This window comes from Salvelinus fontinalis, chromosome 33, assembly GCF_029448725.1.
Source record: "Salvelinus fontinalis isolate EN_2023a chromosome 33, ASM2944872v1, whole genome shotgun sequence".
NCBI classification, from domain to species: domain Eukaryota; kingdom Metazoa; phylum Chordata; class Actinopteri; order Salmoniformes; family Salmonidae; genus Salvelinus; species Salvelinus fontinalis.
In genome coordinates this window covers 45,344,786-45,365,462 of record NC_074697.1, presented here as the reverse complement: position 1 = coordinate 45,365,462, position 20,677 = coordinate 45,344,786, and the positions used below count along the sequence as shown (strand labels likewise).

The 20,677-nt window shown below is 43.5% G+C and overlaps 1 protein-coding gene across 1 annotated transcript in view; it reads right to left on the bottom strand.

The window, feature by feature from the left end:
• Window positions 1-20,677, bottom strand: part of LOC129831616 (cell adhesion molecule DSCAML1-like) — a gene marked incomplete at its 5' end in the record, with an annotated part of 114,128 nt that overhangs the window by 9,748 nt on the left and 83,703 nt on the right. The window contains 7 exons of the mRNA XM_055894958.1: window positions 3,678-3,965; window positions 4,225-4,413; window positions 13,156-13,254; window positions 13,345-13,508; window positions 14,069-14,186; window positions 16,814-16,967; window positions 19,335-19,474. Of these exons, the coding sequence (XP_055750933.1) occupies window positions 3,678-3,965; window positions 4,225-4,413; window positions 13,156-13,254; window positions 13,345-13,508; window positions 14,069-14,186; window positions 16,814-16,967; window positions 19,335-19,474 (1,152 nt within the window). The remainder of the gene's footprint in view (window positions 1-3,677; window positions 3,966-4,224; window positions 4,414-13,155; window positions 13,255-13,344; window positions 13,509-14,068; window positions 14,187-16,813; window positions 16,968-19,334; window positions 19,475-20,677) is intronic.

The following is a 20,677-nucleotide window of genomic DNA, read 5'->3' as shown; positions in this document are numbered from 1 at the left end:
ACAACCTTTCACTTTATTCAGATTATAATCTCTCACTTTATTCAGATTACAACCTCTCCCTTTATTCAGATTACAACCTCTCCCTTTATTCAGATTACAACCTCTCCCTTTATTCAGATTACAACCTCTCCCTTTATTCAGATTACAACCTCTCCCTTTATTCAGATTACAACCTCTCCCTTTATTCAGATTACAACCTCTCACTTTATTCAGAATACAACCTCTCCCTTTATTCAGAATACAACCTCTCACTTTATTCAGAATACAACCTCTCCCTTTATTCAGAATACAACCTCTCCCTTTATTCAGATTACAACCTCTCACTTTATTCAGGTTACAACCTTTCACTTTATTCAGATTATAATCTCTCACTTTATTCAGATTACAACCTCTCCCTTTATTCAGATTATAATCTCTCCCTTTATTCAGATTACAACCTCTCCCTTTATTCAGATTACAACCTCTCACTTTATTCAGATTACAACCTCTCCCTTTATTCAGATTACAACCTCTCCCTTTATTCAGATTATAATTTATCACTTTATTCAGATTACAACCTCTCACTTTATTCAGATTACAAACTCTCACTTTATTCAGATAATCTCTCCCTTTATTCAGATTACAACCTCTCACTTTATTCAGATTATAATTTATCACTTTATTCAGATTACAACCTCTCACTTTATTCAGATAATCTCTCCCTTTATTCAGATTACAACCTCTCACTTTATTCAGGTTACAACCTTTCACTTTATTCAGATTATAATCTCTCACTTTATTCAGATTACAACCTCTCACTTTATTCAGATTACAACCTCTCCCTTTATTCAGATTACAATCTCTCCTTTTATTCAGATTACAACCTCTCCCTTTATTCAGATTACAACCTCTCCCTTTATTCAGATTACAACCTCTCCCTTTATTCAGATTACAACCTCTCCCTTTATTCAGATTACAACCTCTCACTTTATTCAGATTACAACCTCTCACTTTATTCAGATAATCTCTCCCTTTATTCAGATTACAACCTCTCCCTTTATTCAGATTACAACCTCTCACTTTATTCAGATTACAACCTCTCCCTTTATTCAGATTACAACCTCTCCCTTTATTCAGATTATAATTTATCACTTTATTCAGATTACAACCTCTCACTTTATTCAGATTACAAACTCTCACTTTATTCAGATAATCTCTCCCTTTATTCAGATTACAACCTCTCACTTTATTCAGATTATAATTTATCACTTTATTCAGATTACAACCTCTCACTTTATTCAGATAATCTCTCCCTTTATTCAGATTACAACCTCTCACTTTATTCAGGTTACAACCTTTCACTTTATTCAGATTATAATCTCTCACTTTATTCAGATTACAACCTCTCACTTTATTCAGATTACAACCTCTCCCTTTATTCAGATTACAATCTCTCCTTTTATTCAGATTACAACCTCTCCCTTTATTCAGATTACAACCTCTCCCTTTATTCAGATTACAACCTCTCCCTTTATTCAGATTACAACCTCTCCCTTTATTCAGATTACAACCTCTCACTTTATTCAGATTACAACCTCTCACTTTATTCAGATAATCTCTCCCTTTATTCAGATTACAACCTCTCACTTTATTCAGATAATCTCTCCCTTTATTCAGATAATCTCTCCCTTTATTCAGATTACAACCTCTCACTTTATTCAGATTATAATTTATCACTTTATTCAGATTACAACCTCTCACTTTATTCAGATTATAATTTATCACTTTATTCAGATTACAACCTCTCACTTTGTTCAGATTACAACCTCTCACTTTATTCAGATTATAATTTATCACTTTATTCAGATTACACCCCTCATTTTATTCAGATTACAACCTCTCACTTTATTCAGATAATCTCCCCCTTTCAGTTATTTGAAAAGGAAATCATCTCCCAAATATCGATATTTAAAAAAAAAAAAGCCATAGAAAGTTGGTTATAATTTCAATTAAATTAAATTTCGACCAGAAAAACAGAACAAATAATACAACAAATATACTAATATAAAAAATATATATATGAAAAAATAAATATATAAAAGGTATAATCTTTGTAAAGGATATATTAAATAGGACTGGTGGAGTTATGTCTCATATGCAGCTAACAATGATCTAATGATTCTGTCTCTTAAAATTAAAATGTAAAATTACAACCAACTAATCTCAGCATTACCGCAAAAATGGAAGAGGTAAGTGGAATGGGGGGAATGTAGAGACCTTGTCTGTCGGCTCTGCATCAAAGATCATTATTGGTTAAAAATAAAAAAGTATACCAGTTTCATTTAAGGACCAAAAAATTCACAACTCTCCCATATATATTACAAAATAGTTGGGAAGAGATTTTCAACGTACCGATTCATGGTTTATGGACTGACACGCAAAACGACGCCGGATTCAAAACTTAGAATTTTTCCATTTTAATTATTAGCAGATATTGTTGCGAAGAGACAGAATCATTAGATCATTTGTTTTGGTACTGTCCATATGTAGCTTGTTTTTGGTCACAGGTCCAGGAATGGCTAAACATTTGTAACATTTACCTAGAGCTAACTCTGCAGAGAGCACTACTGGATGATCTGAAAATTCATAGTCAATCAATCAATAATATAATAATACTAATTTACCATCTGTAGAAACTATGAGAATGGAAAGGTTCTGAACTTTTGTGAAGCATCACAGTTGAAAAATATATGGCAAATAGAAATTCAATATGGATGGTGTTAAGAGATAGATGGGAGGAGTTGAATGGAGCTGAAGGGTGGGACTAATAACAACTAATAACAACAAGAAAATGAATGTAAAGCATACTGTTTCCATAAAACGTATAGGTTCAGAACGTTTGTGAAAGAAATATATGGGAGAGGTTGAGGTTTGAGGAAGGACAGGAGTAAAAACAAACAAAATATAACTATTTTAAAATAGACTGTGCCTGTAAAATGTATATGGTATGTATAAGCTGGAAGTCAAAGCCTAAGCGTTATTTGTTTAACACTTTGTTGGTTACCACATGATTCCATATGTGTAATTTCATAGTTTTGATGCCTTCACTATTATTCTACAATGTAGAAAGTTGTGAAAATAAAGAAAAACCCTTGAATGACTAGGTGCGTCCAAACTTTTACTGTATATATTTGCAAAATATATATGGTGAATTGGAAACGATGCCGACAATTACATTGATGGAAGCTACAATCTATCTGCAATATTAAAGCTGATCTACCTCCTATAATTAAAAAAATAATAATTCTAATAGTAATAAGGCACATCGGGGGTTTGTGGTATATGGCAAATATACCACGGCTATACCACCGGTATGCAGGCCATATACCACACCCCCCCGGGCCTTATTGCTTAAATCAACTCCTTCGATAAGGTCATTTAACTTAAACATATATATTTTTTTCACACCAATTGTTCTCCTGCTCTAAGACGTTATTATCCATTATTAAAAAGAGACATGTTGTTTCCTTGTGGGTTTTATGTCTGTTATTGAGATACGACAGTGAAGAGGAGACAGGAAAGACCGCGAGTCAGAAGGGCAGATCCGAACCCATGCTGCCTCTGGTACGTGTGCTAGGCTCAGCGGTCCGAACCACTGGACCACACAGGCCAGAGAAAACAAACCAGCTTGTACTCACTGCCGTCGTAGTCCAGCGTGGCGAACTGAGAGCTCTGGTTCCCACAGCCGGCGCTGTTACACGCCTTCATCTTCAGCTCGTACCAGGTGGCCTCGCGGAGCTCAGCCAGGAACACGTCGGCCGTGGCGTTGGTGCGCACGCTCTGCCACGCCCAGTTCCCCTTAGGTCTGAACTCCAGCAGCACGGCCGTGATGGGGCAGCCACCGCTCGCCCAGCCCTGCAGGTTGAGCCGGGCGTGGGTAGAGTTGACGTGGGTGAACACCGGATGGTCCTTATTGAACTGGGGCTCTGGAAGAGGTCGGGGGCAGGAAGGTGTTAGTTCTCACTTCACATATATTTTTTTTAAATGTCTTGAAATATTATGATATGGTAAGTGTGACTGAATTCTATGAATCTACCTGTCCACCGCATTTACCCTTCTCAAAGCTATAATCATCCACTTCAGCTCTCTCCCTCTCTGCCCATCTTTGCCTCTCCTGTCCCCTAAACACTTCCCATTGTCCCTGTATCACCCGGTCCATCCTCCTCCTCTCCCCCTAACCCTCACCTCGTCCGTGGGTCTTAGCCTCGATGATTTCACTGATGCGTCCCGCTCCCACGCTGTTCTTGGCGGCCAGTTTGACCTTGTACCAGGTGCCACAGCGTAGGTTGTCCAGCTTGAAGGACCTCTCACTGGAACTGATGAACACATCCCTCCACCCCTCTATGTTGTCCACCGAGTACTGCAGCACGAAACCTGGGGTACACACACGCGCACACACACATACAAACACGCACGCACACACACACACACACGGACACACACCATGATAAGGGCACATTTTTCTTATTTTCAGACTTTCTTTTCTACCTTCTGTTGTACTGCAGTGCATGATACAAATAGAGAAAATGAGAAAAAAAGTCATTACATGTAAATAATTTAACATTTAAATGCACCAGATACTCATATATTTTTGCTAAATTCAGCTGGCTCATTCAGCTGGTTCATATTTCAATGTGTCAGTACCGCTGGAAAACACCAGAGGGGGATGGTGCATCATACATCTCCTCCACTACCAAAGATCCAGATGGAGAAGGCTGCCATCATGACTGTTCTATGCCGCCATTACTTTCCCAGAAGCTCCCAGCTGGGTTTGGGAGGGCGCTGACTGGGCATATATGCAAATGAGAACACATTATGGCGTCTGCAGTCATAATCAGCTGCCTAGGATTTATAGTCTGTTTATAACTCTCTCTCTAGCTCTCTTATGCTTTCTTCCACTCTCCCTCTCTTATGCTCTCTCCCTCCCTCTCTCCCTCTCTCCCTCTCTTATGCCCTCTCCCTCTCTAATGCTCTCTCCCTTTCTCCCTCTTCCTTTCTCCCTTTCTCCCTCTTCCTTTCTCCGACTCCCTCTCCGACTCCCTCTCCGACTCCCTCTCCGACTCCCTCTCCGTCTCCCTCTCCGACTCCCTCTCCGACTCCCTCTCCGACTCCCTCTCCGACTCCCTCTCCGACTCCCTCTCCGACTCCCTCTCCGACTCCCTCTCCGACTCCCTCTCCGTCTCCCTCTCTGTCTCCCTCTCCCTCTCCGTCTCCCTCTCCGTCTCCCTCTCCGTCTCCCTCTCCGACTCCCTCTCCGACTCCCTCTCCGTCTCCCTCTCCCTCTCCCTCTCCCTCTCCGTCTCCCTCTCCGTCTCCCTCTCCGTCTCCCTCTCCCTCTCCCTCTCACTCAGATAGACAGATGAATGGAGGAAAGGACAGACGGACAGGTGGACAGCCAGAGGGACAGACAATAAACGTACAGAGATAGATTGTATTAGTCTAACACAGACAAAGTGAATCAAAGACTGCATGTCGAAAAAGTGCGTAGAGTCGTGGCCAAAAGTTTTGAGAATGACAAATATTAATTTCCACAAAGTTTGCTGCTTCAGTGTCTTTAGATATTTTTGTCAGATGTTACGATGGAATACTGAAGTATAATTACAAGCATTTTATAAGTGTCAAAGGCTTTTATTCACAATTACATGTTGATGCAAAGAGTCAATATTTGCAGTGTTGACCCTTCTTTTTCAAGACCTCTGCAATCCACCCTGGCATGCTGTCAATTACCTTCTGGGCCACAATCCTGACTGATGGCAGCCCATTCTTGCATAATCAATGCTTGGAGTTTGTCAGAATTTGTGGGTTTTTGTTTGTCCACCCGCCTCTTGAGGATTGACTATAAATTCTCAATGGGATTAAGGTCTGGGGAGTTTCCTGGCCATGGATCCAAAATATCAATGTTTTGTTCCCCGGGCCACTTAGTTATCACTTTTGCCTTATGGCAAGGTGCTCCATCATGGTGGAAAAGGCATTGTTCGTCACCAAACTGTTCCTGGATGGTTGGGAGAAGTTGCTCTCGGAGGATGTGTTGGTACCATTCTTTATTCATGGCTGTGTTCTTAGGCAAAATTGTGAGTGAGCCCACTCCCTTGGCTGAGAAGCAACCCCACACATGAATGGTCTCAGGATTCTTTTCTGTTGGCATGACACAGGACTGATGGTAGCGCTCACCTTGTCTTCTCTGGACAAGCTTTTTTCCAGATGCCCCAAACAATCGGAAAGGGGATTCATCAGAGAAAATTACTTTACATCAGTCCTCAGCAGTCCGATCACTGTACCTTTTGCAGAATATCAGTCTGTCCCTGATGTTTTTCCTGGAGAGAAGTGGTTTCTTTGCTGCCCTTCTTGACACCAGGCCGGCCTCCAAAAGTCTTCGTCTCACTGTGCGTGAAGATGCACTCACACCTGCCTGCTGCCATTCCTGAGCAAGCGCTGTACTGGTGGTGCCCCGATCTCACAGCTGAATCAACTTTAAGAGATGGTCCTGGCACTTGTTGGACTTTCTTGGGCGCCCTGAAGCCTTCTTCACAAAAATGTAACCGCTCTCCTTGAAGTTCTTGATGATCAGATAAATGGTTGATTTAGGTGCAATCTTACTGGCAGCAATATCCTTGCCTGTGAAGCCCTTTTTGTGCAAAGCAATGATGACGGCACGTGTTTCCTTGCAGGTAACCATGTTCGACAGAGGAAGAACAATGATTCCAAGCACCACCCTCCCTTTGAAGCTTCCAGTCTGTTATTTGAACTCAATCAGCATGACAGAGTGATCTCCAGCCTCGTCCTCGTCAACACTCACACCTGTGTTAACGAGAGTATCACTGACATGATGTCAGCTGGTCCTTTTGTGGCAGGGCTAAAATGCAGTGGAAATGTTTTTGGGGGATTCAGTTATATTGGCAAGTCAAAAAGGGACTTGGCAATTAATTGCAATTCATCTGATCACTCTTCATAACATTCTGGAGTACATGCAAATTGCCATCATACAAACTGAGGCAGCAGACTTTGTGAAAATAAATATTTGTGTCAATCTCAAAACTTTTGGCCACGACTGTATACACACAACGGGCTCTATTTTTGGCGTTGAGCCACTTGTTTTGCAGTTTTGACCTGTTATAACCGGCACTCTTATATTTGCAAACCCTAGGGCCATTTACCAGACTGAACTAATACGCACACTGCAACTTGAACACACACTGAACACACCCACAGCACGGTAGTCAGATAATCAATGTGACAACTCCTTAAACTGGGAACCAAAACAGAGTGGACACCAGTCAATAAACAGATAGCACGGCATGCAAACTAACAAAGCAATGTCTGAGGTGTGCTTAAACATGCGCCAAAGTTCCAATTTCACTTTGTGCTGGTGGGGATATTTAAGACCAAAGCATTCACCAAGGAATCGGACATCCCCTTTTAATCTACAGTGCATTCAGAAATGATTCATACCCGTTGACTTTTACACATTTTCTTACGTTACAGACGTATTCTAAAATTGATTAAATTGTTGTTTACACACAATATCCCATAAACAGGTTTGTAGAATGTAAAAAAATGTAAAATAATCACACAGAAGTATTCAGATCCTTTACTCAGCACTTTGTTGAAGTACCTTTGGCAGTGATTACTGCCTTGAGTCTTCTTGGGTATGAGGGCACACCTGTATTTTGTGAGTTTCTCCAATTATTCTCTGCAGATCCTCTCAAGCTCTCTCAGGTTGGATGGGGAGAGTCGCTGCATAGCTATTTTCAGGTCTCTCCAGAGATGTTCGATCGCGTTCAAGTCCGAGCTGTGGCTTTGGCTCTCAAGCACATTCAGAGACTTGTCCCGAAGCCACTCCTGCGTTGTCTTGGCTGTGTGCTTCGGGTCGTTGTCCTGTTGGAAGGTGAACCTTCGCCCCAGTCTGAGGTCCTGAGCACTCTGGAGCAGGTTTTCATCAAGGATCTCTGTACTAGTCTCCCAGTCCCCGCTGCTGAAAAACGTCCCCACAGCATGATGCTGCCACCACCATGCTTCACTGTAGGGTTGATGCCAGGTTTCCTCCAAATGTGACGCTTGGCATTCAGGCCAAAGAGTTAAATCTTGGTTTCATCAGACCAGAGACTGTTGTATCTCATGGTCTGAGTCCTTTAGGTGCTTATTGGCAAACTCCAAGCGGGCTGTCATGTGCCTTTTACTGAGGAGTGACTTCCATCTGGCCACTCTGCCATAAAGACCTGAATGGTGGAGTGCTGCAGAGATGGTTGTCCTTCTGGAAGATTCTCCCATCTCCACGGAGGAAGCCCGGAGCTTTGTCACAGTGACCAACGGGTTCTTGGCCACCTCCCTGACCAAGGCCCTTCTCCCCCAATTGCTCAGTTTGGACAGGCTGCCAGTGTCACGCCCTGACCTTAGTTATCTTTGTTTTCTTTATTATTTTGGTTAGGTCAGGGTGTGACAAGGGTGGTATGTGTGTTTTTGTCTGGTCTAGGGTTTTGTATGTCTAGGTTGTGTGTGTAGTCTAGGCATACGTAGGTCTATGGTGGCCTGGATTGGTTCCCAATCAGACGCAGCTGTTTATCGTTGTCTCTGATTGGGGATCCTATTTAGGTTGCCATTTTCCAGTTTGGTTTGTGGGTGATTGTCTATGTGATGTTGCATGTCTGCACTCGTTATATTTAGCTTCACGTTCGTTTTGTTATTTTTGTATTAGTTTGTTTATTGTTCTTCGTTTTCATTAAAGAAGATGAAGAGTCTTGGTGGTTCCAAACTTCTTCCATTTAAGAGTGATGGAGGCCACTGTGTTCTTTGTTGGTACCCTTCCCCAGATCTGTTCCTCTACACAATCCTGTCTCGGAGCTCTACGGACAATTCCTTCAAACTCACGGCTTGGTTTTTGCTCTGACATGCACTGTCAACTGTGGGACCTTGTATGACAACGCCAAGACCATCAATACCATCAATAACTTACAGAACTTGAGACTAACGCATACACTACTAAGCCCTTGGCACACCTACAACTTGTTTATGCATCAAAGGCCAACCATTTCGCACCGCCGCCAGATATTGCGCACGTAATAACGGCTGTGAAAGTAGCAAAAATATTTCGGACACCCCTGGACCTAAAGCGTTATCGCCAGCAGTTAGATTTGTTAAAATAGAGCTCTCTGAACAAATAGGCACACACACTGAACACTCACACTGAACACACACACTGAACACACACACTGAACACACGCTGAACACACACACTGAACACACACGCTGAACACACACACACTGAACACACACACTGAACACACACGCAGTACCGGTAGTCAGATAATCAATGCGACAGCTCCTTTAACTAGCAACCAAAACAGAGTGGACACCAGTCAATAAACAGATAGCACAGCATGCAAACTAACAAAGAGACAGAACGGAGATACGGACAGAGGGCAAGCAGAGAGAGAGAGAGACAGAGGATGAAAGAAAAGCATTAACCCTCCTCTTGTGTTCGTTTCCTGTTCATTAATTCTGTGTTCCCGGTCCAAAATGACCACCCCATTATAGCTGATTATAAATCCATAATAATACATATATTATCACCTAATGTTGTGTTACATATTTTTATCAACTTCAGTTCTTGTGAACATTACACGTTTTGAACTTCTGTTTGCTATTTATGGCCTGTAGGCCTCATTGACCTGAGCTCATACAACTCGTTTTTGAGTAAAAATAAGCATAATGTATGGATTATTTTGACTATAACAAATACTCAGATGAAACATATTGTGCTATTTATCACAGACTACTTTATGTCAAAGTTTAACAAGGACATTTGTTGTGAAACCATTTCAAATGTTTAAATAGCGGCAGGATTTTATGTCATCAATCTGGGATATGGTGTATCTCTTTGGCCCTGGGGTCATGCTGAATACATTTTCAGCTGACAGCCAACCTCTTCTCTCAGGTGGGGATGAAGACCAGGACAAATTCCCATTCTTTGACCGGAATGTAACAAGCAGGGCCCTCTTCCTCATCACTAGATTGTAACAACAACCTCAGCAGGGCCCTCTTCCTCATCACTAGATTGTAACAACAACCTCAGCAGGGCCCTCTTCCTCATCACTGGAATGTAACAACAACCTCAGCAGGGCCCTCTTCCTCATCACTAGATTGTAACAACAACCTCAGCAGGGCCCTCTTCCTCATCACTAGATTGTAACAACAACCTCAGCAGGGCCCTCTTCCTCATCACTAGATTGTTCCACATCGGTTGTCTCTTGGTCTGGATCTTATTCTGTGTTGTCTTCAACTTCTGACACTTCCTCCTCTAATGCATCTTCACTGTCATTTTCCTGGCCTTTCTCCTCCTCACCAGTGTCATGATCAAAGATATGATCAAGAGCCTCACATACAGTGTATCGTTTGGTCATTGTGCTGCCACATAATGAATTGTGAGCAAGTCCTCAAAAAAGCTTTATATACCAGAGCTCAGAGAAAAGTTATATATATATTATTGAAACAATGTTGTGGTTGTTTGTGAGAATACCAACAGGTGTGGTTCCCGTGGGGGATCGATTCTATTGGGGAAAGGTTCCCGTGGGGGTTGCCATGGAAGCCAAGAAGGGGAGTGAGGTGTGTGTGTGTGTGTGTGTGTGTGTGTGTGTGTGTGTGTGTGTGTGTGTGTGTGTGTGTGTGTGTGTGTGTGTGTGTGTGTGTGTGTGTTTGTGTGTGCTCAAACACACATGCATGTTGGGGTCTGGGAGAGGAAGTGTGTCCATCTGATGAATGGGCATGTGCCTGAACTCAATTTTATACACTAATTGTAGTCTCACCCATTCATTTCTAATGACCGGTCATTTTTGACCAGGAACACCACAGGTGTACAAAAGTTAAATAAAACACCCAAAATGTAATGAAAATCTTAAAAATGTATTTTGTGTGTTCAGATGCCCTGTATGGACAATGTCATAAGGTTCCATGACTATCAGATTAAATGAACTACATTTTTCAGAGAGAAAACTTGTAAATCGGTCCAATTCGACCTGAACAGAGCAGGAGGGTTAACCTTTTCTCAATAGGGGGTGCTGTTTTCACTTTGTAAAAATTTTGTTCCCAAATTAAACTGCCTCGTACTCAATTCTTGCTCGTACAATATGCATATTATTATTACTATTGGATAGAAAACACTCTCTAGTTTCTAAAACCGTTTGAATTATATCTGTGAGTAAAACAGAACTCAAGTTGGAGCAAACTTCCTGTGAGGAAGTGAGAAATCTGAAATCAGGCAGGCTGTTCTGGGGTCAGTTTATTAATTTGCATGTCTTCTATTGGTCGAGATGCACTGCATACGCCTTCCCCTAGATGTCAGCAAATAGTGAGAATTGGAATGGAGTTGCTAGGAAGATGTGAGGCCATATAAATGGGCTTGGAACGTGGGGTGCAGTCTTTTCAACATTCGCCATGACGCAAGACAGACCTCAGGATTGCGTTCTGGAAAGCTCCCGTTATAGGCCTTAGATATATCCGGCTCTGATTTTATTCGATATAGGTGTTAAAGACATCATAATGTTGTTATTTTAAACCGAGTTATATCAGTTTATATCAGTATATTGCGATTTTCGGATATTTCTTTGTGCTGCGTTATAGTGAGTTGGGCACGTCTGGGCCACATGGCTAATGTTTACTGCTAATTCCAAAGTTGAAGGCGACAATCTACAACCGAGCAACGATTATTTTGGACAAAGGACAACTTGCCCAAGATTCTGATGAAAGCTCATCAAAAAGTAAGAACTATTTATGATGTTAATTCGTTGTTCTGTTGAAAAATGTAAAACTCCTATTCCGCCATTAATTTCGGTGCGGTCTCGCTTTAACGCATGCTGTATGTCGTACTAACGTTAATTTAAAAAAATCTAACACAGCGGTTGCATTAAGAACTAATGTATCTTTCATTTGCTGTCCAACCTGTATTTTTTAGTCAAATGTATGATTAGTTAATGATTAGATTAGGTGCCTCTCCCAAGATTTCTCCCGACATTTTGTTGGCAGCTTGGCTACTATTCTCATTGTATAACCACTATTTGTGCCGCTAAATATGCACATTTTCGAACAAACTCTATATGTATTGTGTAATATGATGTTATAAGACTGTCATCTGAAGAAGTTTGAGAAGGTTAGTGAAAAAATGTATATCTTTTGCTGCTTTATTCGTTATCGCTATTGTTGGCTTGAATCAACGCTGTTGTGTGGTTGGCTATTGTAGTAAGCTAATATAATGCTATATTGTGTTTTCGCTGTAAAACACTAAAAAATCTGAAATATTGGCTGGTTTCACAAGATCTTTGTCTTTCATTTGCTGTACGCTGTGTATTTTTCATAAATGTTTTATGATGAGTAATTAGGTAATACACGATGGTCTCTGTAGTTATTCTAGTTGCTTTGGTGAGAGTTGTGATGGTGGCTGCAATGTAAAACTATGATTTATACCTGAAATATGCACATTTTTCTAACAAAATATATGCTATACAATAAATATGTTTTCAGACTGTCATCTGATGAAGTTGTTTCTGGGTTAGTGACTATTTATATCTTTATTTGGTCGAAATTGTGATAGCTACCTATGCAGGAAAAAATGGTGGGAAAAAAAGTTGTGTCTTTTGCTATCATGGTTAGCTAATAGAAATACATATTGTGTCTTCCCTGTAAAACATTTTAAAAATCAGAAATGATGGCTGGATTCACAAGATGTGTATCTTTCATCTGGTGTCTTGGACTTGTGATTTAATGATATTTAGATGCTAGTATTTACTTGTGACGCTATGCTAGGCTATGCTAGTCAGCTTTTTTACTAATGGGGGTGCTCCCGGATCCGGGATTGTGATGAAGTAGAAGTTTTTAAATGAAAGAGAGGAGAAGGACGGACACAGTGACAGAATGATAAATATAGGGGTATAGAAAGAGAGAGAGAAAGCATGGGCAAACCACAAAAAACTAATGTAAACGCATTTACACAGGGACACACACACACACACACACACACACACACACACACACACACACACACACACACACACACACACACACACACACACACACACACACACACACACACACACACACACACACACACACACTAAGACTGGTATATACCTCTGATGGAGGATCCTCCGTTGTCCCCGGGGATCCAGGCCAGGGTGATAGAGGTGGAGGAGGTGGTGGAGACAGTCAGACGGGGCTGGTCTGGAGGAACTACAGGGGGACAGACACACATGGTCAGCGTACTACATCACAACTGGTCGACCAATAAAAAGAGGGCGATGACAGTGCGCTGGGGCTCACCTTGCACCAGCAGGTTGACAATGATGGTGTCAAAGCCCAGCGTGTTGGTGGCCGTGCACGTGTAGTACCCAGAATCCTCAGCTTTCACCGAGCGCAGGACCAGCGTGCCATTGGCCATGATGAGCCTCTGACCGTCCAGAGTTACCGGGATGGCTGTGTCCTCACTGAGAGAGAAGGAGGGAGAGGGGGGGGGGGGGGGTGAGAGGGAGGTAGGGAGGGAGAGAGAGAGATAGAAAGAGAGAGAGAGAGTACTTAAACCATTTGCACCCCATTACAACACGGTATATATACATAATGACATTTGTAATGTCTTTATTCTTTTGGAACTTTTGTGAGTGTAATGTTTACTGTTCATTTTGATTGTTTATTTCACTTTTGTATATTATCTACATCACTTGCTTTGGCGATGTTAACATATGTTTCCCATGCCAATAAAGCCCCTTGAAGTGGAGAGAGAGAGAGAGAGAGAGAGAGAGAGAGAGAGAGAGAGAGAGAGAGAGAGAGAGAGAGAGAGAGAGAGAGAGAGAGAGAGAGAGAGAGAGAGAGAGAGAGAGAGAGAGAGAGAGAGAGAGAGAGAGAGAGAGAGCACTGACGTAAACACTGATTTAACACTGGTCCAGTGGATGGTGGAGTTGGGGTTCCAGAGATGGAGGGAGGCAGTCACGGTGGTAGTGTGTCGGGGTAGACTGACAGAGAGGAGGGGCTGAGGAGGTTAGGGTCTCACCTGTCTTTGGTCCATTTGATGGTGGGGGTGGGTTCGCCCACTGAGCTGCAGGGTAGCCTCACCTCCTTCATCCAGGGAGTGGTCACTGTACCTCCGAACGATAGGATCTTAGCTGGGGCTGAGGGAGGGAGTGACACACGTTGACAAAGAGTTGCTTTGAGAGGTAATTGGTCTGTTGTTCAAATCTAGTCAACAGCATACTAATTAACTTGAATATTTGTATGTATTTTCATGTAACCAAACAATGTACAATACAGGTCAGTACAGGTCAGTACAGGTTAATACAGGTCAGTACAGGTCAGTACATGTCAGTACAGGTTAATACAGGTTAATACATGTCAGTACAGGTCAGTACAGGTTAATACATGTTAGTACAGGGCAGTACATGTCAGTACAGGTCAGTACAGGTCAGTACATGTCAGTACAGGTTAATACAGGTCAGTACAGGTTAATACAGGTCAGTACAGGTTAATACAGGTCAGTACAGGTCAGTACAGGTTAATACATGTTAATACATGTCAGTACAGGTTAATACAGGTCAGTACAGGTTAATACAGGTCAGTACAGGTTAATACAGGTCAGTACAGGTTAATACAGGTTAATACATGTCAGTACAGGGCAGTACATGTCAGTACAGGTCAGTACAAGTCAGTACAGGTCAGTACAGGTTAATACAGGTCAGTACAGGTTAATACAGGTCAGTACAGGTCAGTACAGGTTAATACAGGTCAGTACAGGTTAATACAGGTCAGTACAGGTCAGTACAGGTTAATACAGGTCAGTACAGGTCAGTACAGATTAATACAGGTCAGTACAGGTTAATACAGGTCAGTACAGGTTAATACAGGTCAGTACAGGTCAGTACAGGTTAATACAGGTCAGTACAGGTCAGTACAGATTAATACAGGTCAGTACAGGTTAATACAGGTCAGTACAGGTCAGTACAGATTAATACAGGTCAGTACAGGTTAATACATGTCAGTACAGGTTAATACAGGTCAGTACAGGTCAGTACAGGTTAATACAGGTTAATACAGGTTAATACAGGTCAGTACAGGTCAGTACAGGTTAATACAGGTCAGTACAGGTCAGTACAGGTTAATACAGGTCAGTACAGGTCAGTACAGGTTAATACAGGTCAGTACAGGTTAGTACAGGGTAATACAGGTCAGTACAGGTTAATACAGGTCAGTACAGGTCAGTACAGGTTAATACAGGTCAGTACAGGTCAGTACAGGTTAATACAGGTCAGCACAGGTTAATACAGGTCAGTACAGGTTAATACAGGTCAGTACAGGTTAATACAGGTCAGTACAGGTTAATACAGGTCAGTACAGGTCAGCACAGGTTAATACAGGTCAGTACAGGTCAGTACAGGTCAGTACAGGTTAATACAGGTCAGTACAGGTTAATACAGGTCAGTACAGGTTAATACAGGTCAGTACAGGTTAATACAGGTTAATACAGGTTAATACAGGTCAGTACAGGTTAATACAGGTCAGTACAGGTTAATACAGGTCAGTACAGGTTAATACAGGTCAGTACAGGTCAGTACAGGTTAATACAGGTCAGTACAGTTTAATACAGGTCAGTACAGGTTAATACAGGTCAGTACAGTTTAATACAGGTCAGTACAGTTTAATACAGGTCAGTACAGGTTAATACAGGTCAGTACAGTTTAATACAGGTCAGTACAGGTCAGTACAGGTTAAGCGTAAGGGAACAGGTTCAAACACATTTCAACGACGAAGTGACAAAAGGATTAGAAAAGAGGGCGCATATCTGAACGAATGACTGTGACAACAGCAATGGCCTGTTCCCATTCACATGGAACCTGTTTCTATTTGGAGTCTCAGGCACACAAACCTCCCTCCCTCCCACTGTCTTTTGCACTCTTGACGTCTTAATGCTAGTGCCCTTGTGCTCTTTTGCTGTGGCTGAATGCAGTATTGAGTGGGCTTGCCTGGAGCATACAGCCTTTTACTGCTGCTTATCAGCTGGCACAGAGAGACACCGTCGCGCACACACACACACACACACACACACACACACACACACACACACACACACACACACACACACACACACACACACACACACACACACACACACACACACACACACACACACACACACACACACACACACACACACACACACACACACACACACACACACACACACACAAGAGAAAGAGACAGAGCCAGTCACAGGAAGAAAGGAGCATGTACGTACCGACAGTGCACTCTCTTACTCATTCTCTCTCCCTCTCTTCAATCCAAAGGCCATTGATTATACTGCCCTCTTCATTTGCACAGCCCAGTCTGACTCTCTACTGCTCTGTGTATTAACCAGGTCTGCCCCCGTCATCTCCCCTCCCTCCCTCCCTCCCCCATCCAGGGCAGGTTAGTTCATCTGAGCAGTTCCCCTTAGCTCTTCATATCCTCATTAAGAACACTGGCCTCTGTCAAACAGCACGCTCCCTATCAATCAGGAGAGGGTGGACAGAAATGACAAGAAAGAGGAGTGAGAGAGAGAGAGAGAGAGAGAGAGAGAGAGAGAGAGAGAGAGAGAGAGAGAGAGAGAGAGAGAGAGAGAGAGAGAGAGAGAGAGAGAGAGAGAATGAACACAGAGTGAAAGCGGGAGAACCAGGGAAACATCTGTGATAGAGACAACCCGTAACCCCCTTAACGCCATCCCCGTGCCCCCTTTCCCTTCCTCCTGACACCCCAGTGGAGGACTCACCCTTCCCAGCAGGCTCCACAGTGACCTTGTCGCTGATGTTCCCCCGTCCGGCGGTGGTGACGGCGGCGGCCCAGATGAGGTACTGCTGTCCCCGGTTCAGGTGGGTGACCCGGTAGAACAGCAGCTCGGGGTTGGCCTCGTACTCACTGGGGGCCTGGGGGAGAGAAACATCACACTGTCCACTCCGGCGCTGATCTAGAATCTGTTTTTAACTTTAAGATCCTAATCAATAAGATTACATGGACAGATCCTAGATCAGCGCTCCTACTCTGAGATGTCCTACTCCGAAATGAATACAGGCCCTAGGCTCCACACGCTCTGAGAACAATGGTGGACAATAATAGAATTAGCTATGCTACATGCTACGTTACATTCTTTGTCTGCAATCAAAATGCCACAGTGTGTATAGAGTGTAGAGTTGATGTGGAGGAGGGATGGGGGACTGATGGGTGAGTGAAGAGAGCATGGGGGGCACAAAGACCCCTCTGGAAAAGAGAGAGAGAGAGGGTAAAGGAAGTGATGAGGAGAGTGCAGACGGTTAGACGAGAGCGAGGGAGGGAGACAACAGAAGACAGAACAATCAGTCAGCCAGAGGTATCATGAACAATCAGACGGTCTAATGAGGGCTATCTCCTGCAGTCAGCAGCAGAGGAGAGCACAAGGACTCTCTCACACACACACACACACACACACACACACACACACACACACACACACACACACACACACACACACACACACACACACACACACACACACACACACACACACACACACACACACACACACACACACACACACACACACACACACACACACACACACACACACACACACACACACAGACAGATATGACCTGGGGATGGATGCCAGGGCTCTGTGTAATTGTAGTGTGTTTAAGCCAGCCGTGTGTCTGCTGACCAGACACATCCTCATCACTGTCCAGACACACACACTCCGTGCCCCTTGCCCATCATACACCCCCAAGGTGCCCCAGCACCCAATAAGTGCCCCCCCCTCCCCACACCAAATTAGTCTGTGGCCCTCCAGCTGCACAGCCTGTCACTGTGCTGCTCATCTTTACACAGACTAGAGAGAGAAAGAGAGAGAGAGAGAGAGAGAGAGAGAGAGAGAGAGAGAGAGAGAGAGAGAGAGAGAGAGAGAGAGAGAGAGAGAGAGAGAGAGAGAGAGAGAGAGAGAGAGAGAGAGAGAGAGAGAGAGAGAGAGAGCATATCCACATATTCATACAGTATCACAGTATGTTGTTGTGCAAAAATTGTTTATTCTGGGCACATTTATTCACCTATTCATGTTGTTTTTCACTGTTTCTCAACTGAACGCAGCCCTGTGGAGATGCATTGGGGTGGCTGGGTTCATCAAAGCTTTCTTCTCTTCCCTCTGTTCCCTCTCTTTCTCACTTCCCTCCCCTCTCTTTGTCTCCCCTGCCTCCCTTCCCTCTATCTCTCCATGTTCCTTTTCTCCCCTCCCTCCCGCCATCTCCCCATTGCCTGTTCTCTCGCTCCCTCTACCTCTCTTTCCTCCTAGTGTGCTCTCTCTTGTCCCTCCCTTTCCTTATCCTTCTTTCTCTTTCTGTCTCTCAGGCTTCCTCTCTGGAGGGTGGAGGATGGATGGATGGTGGGAGGGGGAGTGTGTGATGGTGTAACGGATATTAAAATATTCCTCCGGCGTGGAGATAGCGCTGATCCGGGGAGCGATAGAGGGAGATAATGAAAAGAGGAACAAAAGTACTCCCCGCGCGGCGTGTCTGACCCAACCTCCCCCTCATCCCTCTCTCCCGTCACACTCATTTACATAGTAATCATCCCTCACACTGCGTGGGGGCCAGGAGAGAGAGAGCGAGAGAGAGAGAGAGGGAGAGAAAAGAACAGAGGGAGAGAGGGATTTGTGAATGAGGGAAAGAGAGGAGTAGAGTGAGCATGTGCATGTCTGAATGGGGTACATTCATTTGGTGTAAAGGATCACATAATATCTGTGTGTGTTCGGTTACGTGTGTGTGTGTGTATGTCTGTGTGAATATGCTGAAAGAGGTGTTTTATGCTTGTTTTTCAGGACTCGCAGTATAGCTAGAAAAGAGAGAGAGAGAGAGAGAGCGTGTGTGAGTGTGAGTGTTTGCTGTCAGCTTGTTTCCTGCCCTCGTTGATGAACAGATGAGGTTGTTCTGCCAACGTGATGAGACACAGATATGCAGATGAAGGGTGAGCTTACCCGTGCACACACTGCGGTATGAGGAGAGCTCATTTCACACACATCCTGCTGATACTGCAGCACCGTGCACACACACACACACACACACACACACACACACACACACACACACACACACACACACACACACACACACACACACACACACACACACACACACACACACACACACACACACACACACACACACACACATATTCAGAGGAGACTGTATTATAATCCATGCCGAGGGACCCTCCAAGTGAATGAGATTGACAAAACCCATTGACGTCATCCAACCCCTCTCCCAACTCACCGGTTGGCCTGATCCGGGGCTAGAGCAGTAGATGGTGTACTTGCGGATGATTCCATTGGGCTTGTGCGGGGGTAGCCAGGAAACCACCACACTGCTGGTGGAAGAAGGCACAGCTTTGATGCCAGCCGGGGGGCCAGGGTCTGAGTCACAGAGAGAGAAGGAGAGAGAGACCATCACAGAGAGGATAGGACATGAGAGACATAAAGGATTGTGTCATATGGACATCATCATAAAGAACACTATTGTAACTGCTTGCTCCTTCAAGGTGTGAAGTAGAATATTCAGCTTATTGTAAAACAATATCGAATGTTTGCTAAACATTCCTAATATTGAGTTGCACCCCCTTTTGCCCTCAGAACAGCCTACATTCGTCGGACATGGACTCTACAAGGCGTCGAAAGTGCTCCACAGGGATGCTGGCCCATGTTGACTCCAATGCTTCCCACAGCTGTAATGCAGTTCTTGACACTCAAACTGGTGCGCCTGGCACCTACTACCATGTCCCGTTTAAAGGCACTTCAATCTTTTGTCTTGCCCATTCACCGTCTGAATGGCACACATACAAAATCCATGTCTCAAGGCTTGAGAATCCTTCTTTAACCGGTGTTCCCACCTTCATCTACACCGATTGAAGTGGATTTAGTGAGATCAATAAGGGATCATGGCTTTCACCTGAATTCACCGGGTCAGGCTGTCATGGAAAAAGCAGGTCTTAGGGAAGTGTTAAAGTGAACAGGCTGTTTGCAGCTTTGCTGGTCTCAGCCTGTAATTTTAAGAGGCGAGAGAGAGAGAGAGAGAGAGAGAGAGAGAGAGAGAGAGAGAGAGAGAGAGAGAGAGAGAGAGAGAGAGAGAGACATTTGTAATGTCTTTATTGTTTTGAAACTTCTGTATGTGTAATGTTTACTGTTAATTTGTATTATTTGTTTCGCTTTTGTGTATTGTCTACCTCACTTGCTTTGGCAATGTTAACACATGTTTCCCATGCCAATAAAGCCCCTTGAATTGAATTTAATTTAATTGAGAGAGAGAGAGAGAGAGAGAGAGAGAGAGAGAGAGAGAGAGAGAGAGAGAGAGAGAGATGGTGAGAGAGAGAGAGAGCTGAGCAAAGAAAAGAGTCCCCTCATCCAGCTGGTCCTGGGGCTGAGTTCACAAACCTGTTCTACTAACACACTGAAGCCTCAGGACCAGAACATCCAATCAATCAGGATAAACCAAATTACAACACAGTCAAAACAAAACTATATTGCTTATTGGGAAACACAAGCACAAACACAAAGCAAAATGCAGTGCTATCTGGCCCTAAATCGACAGTACACCGTGGCTAAATATTTAACCATGGTTAC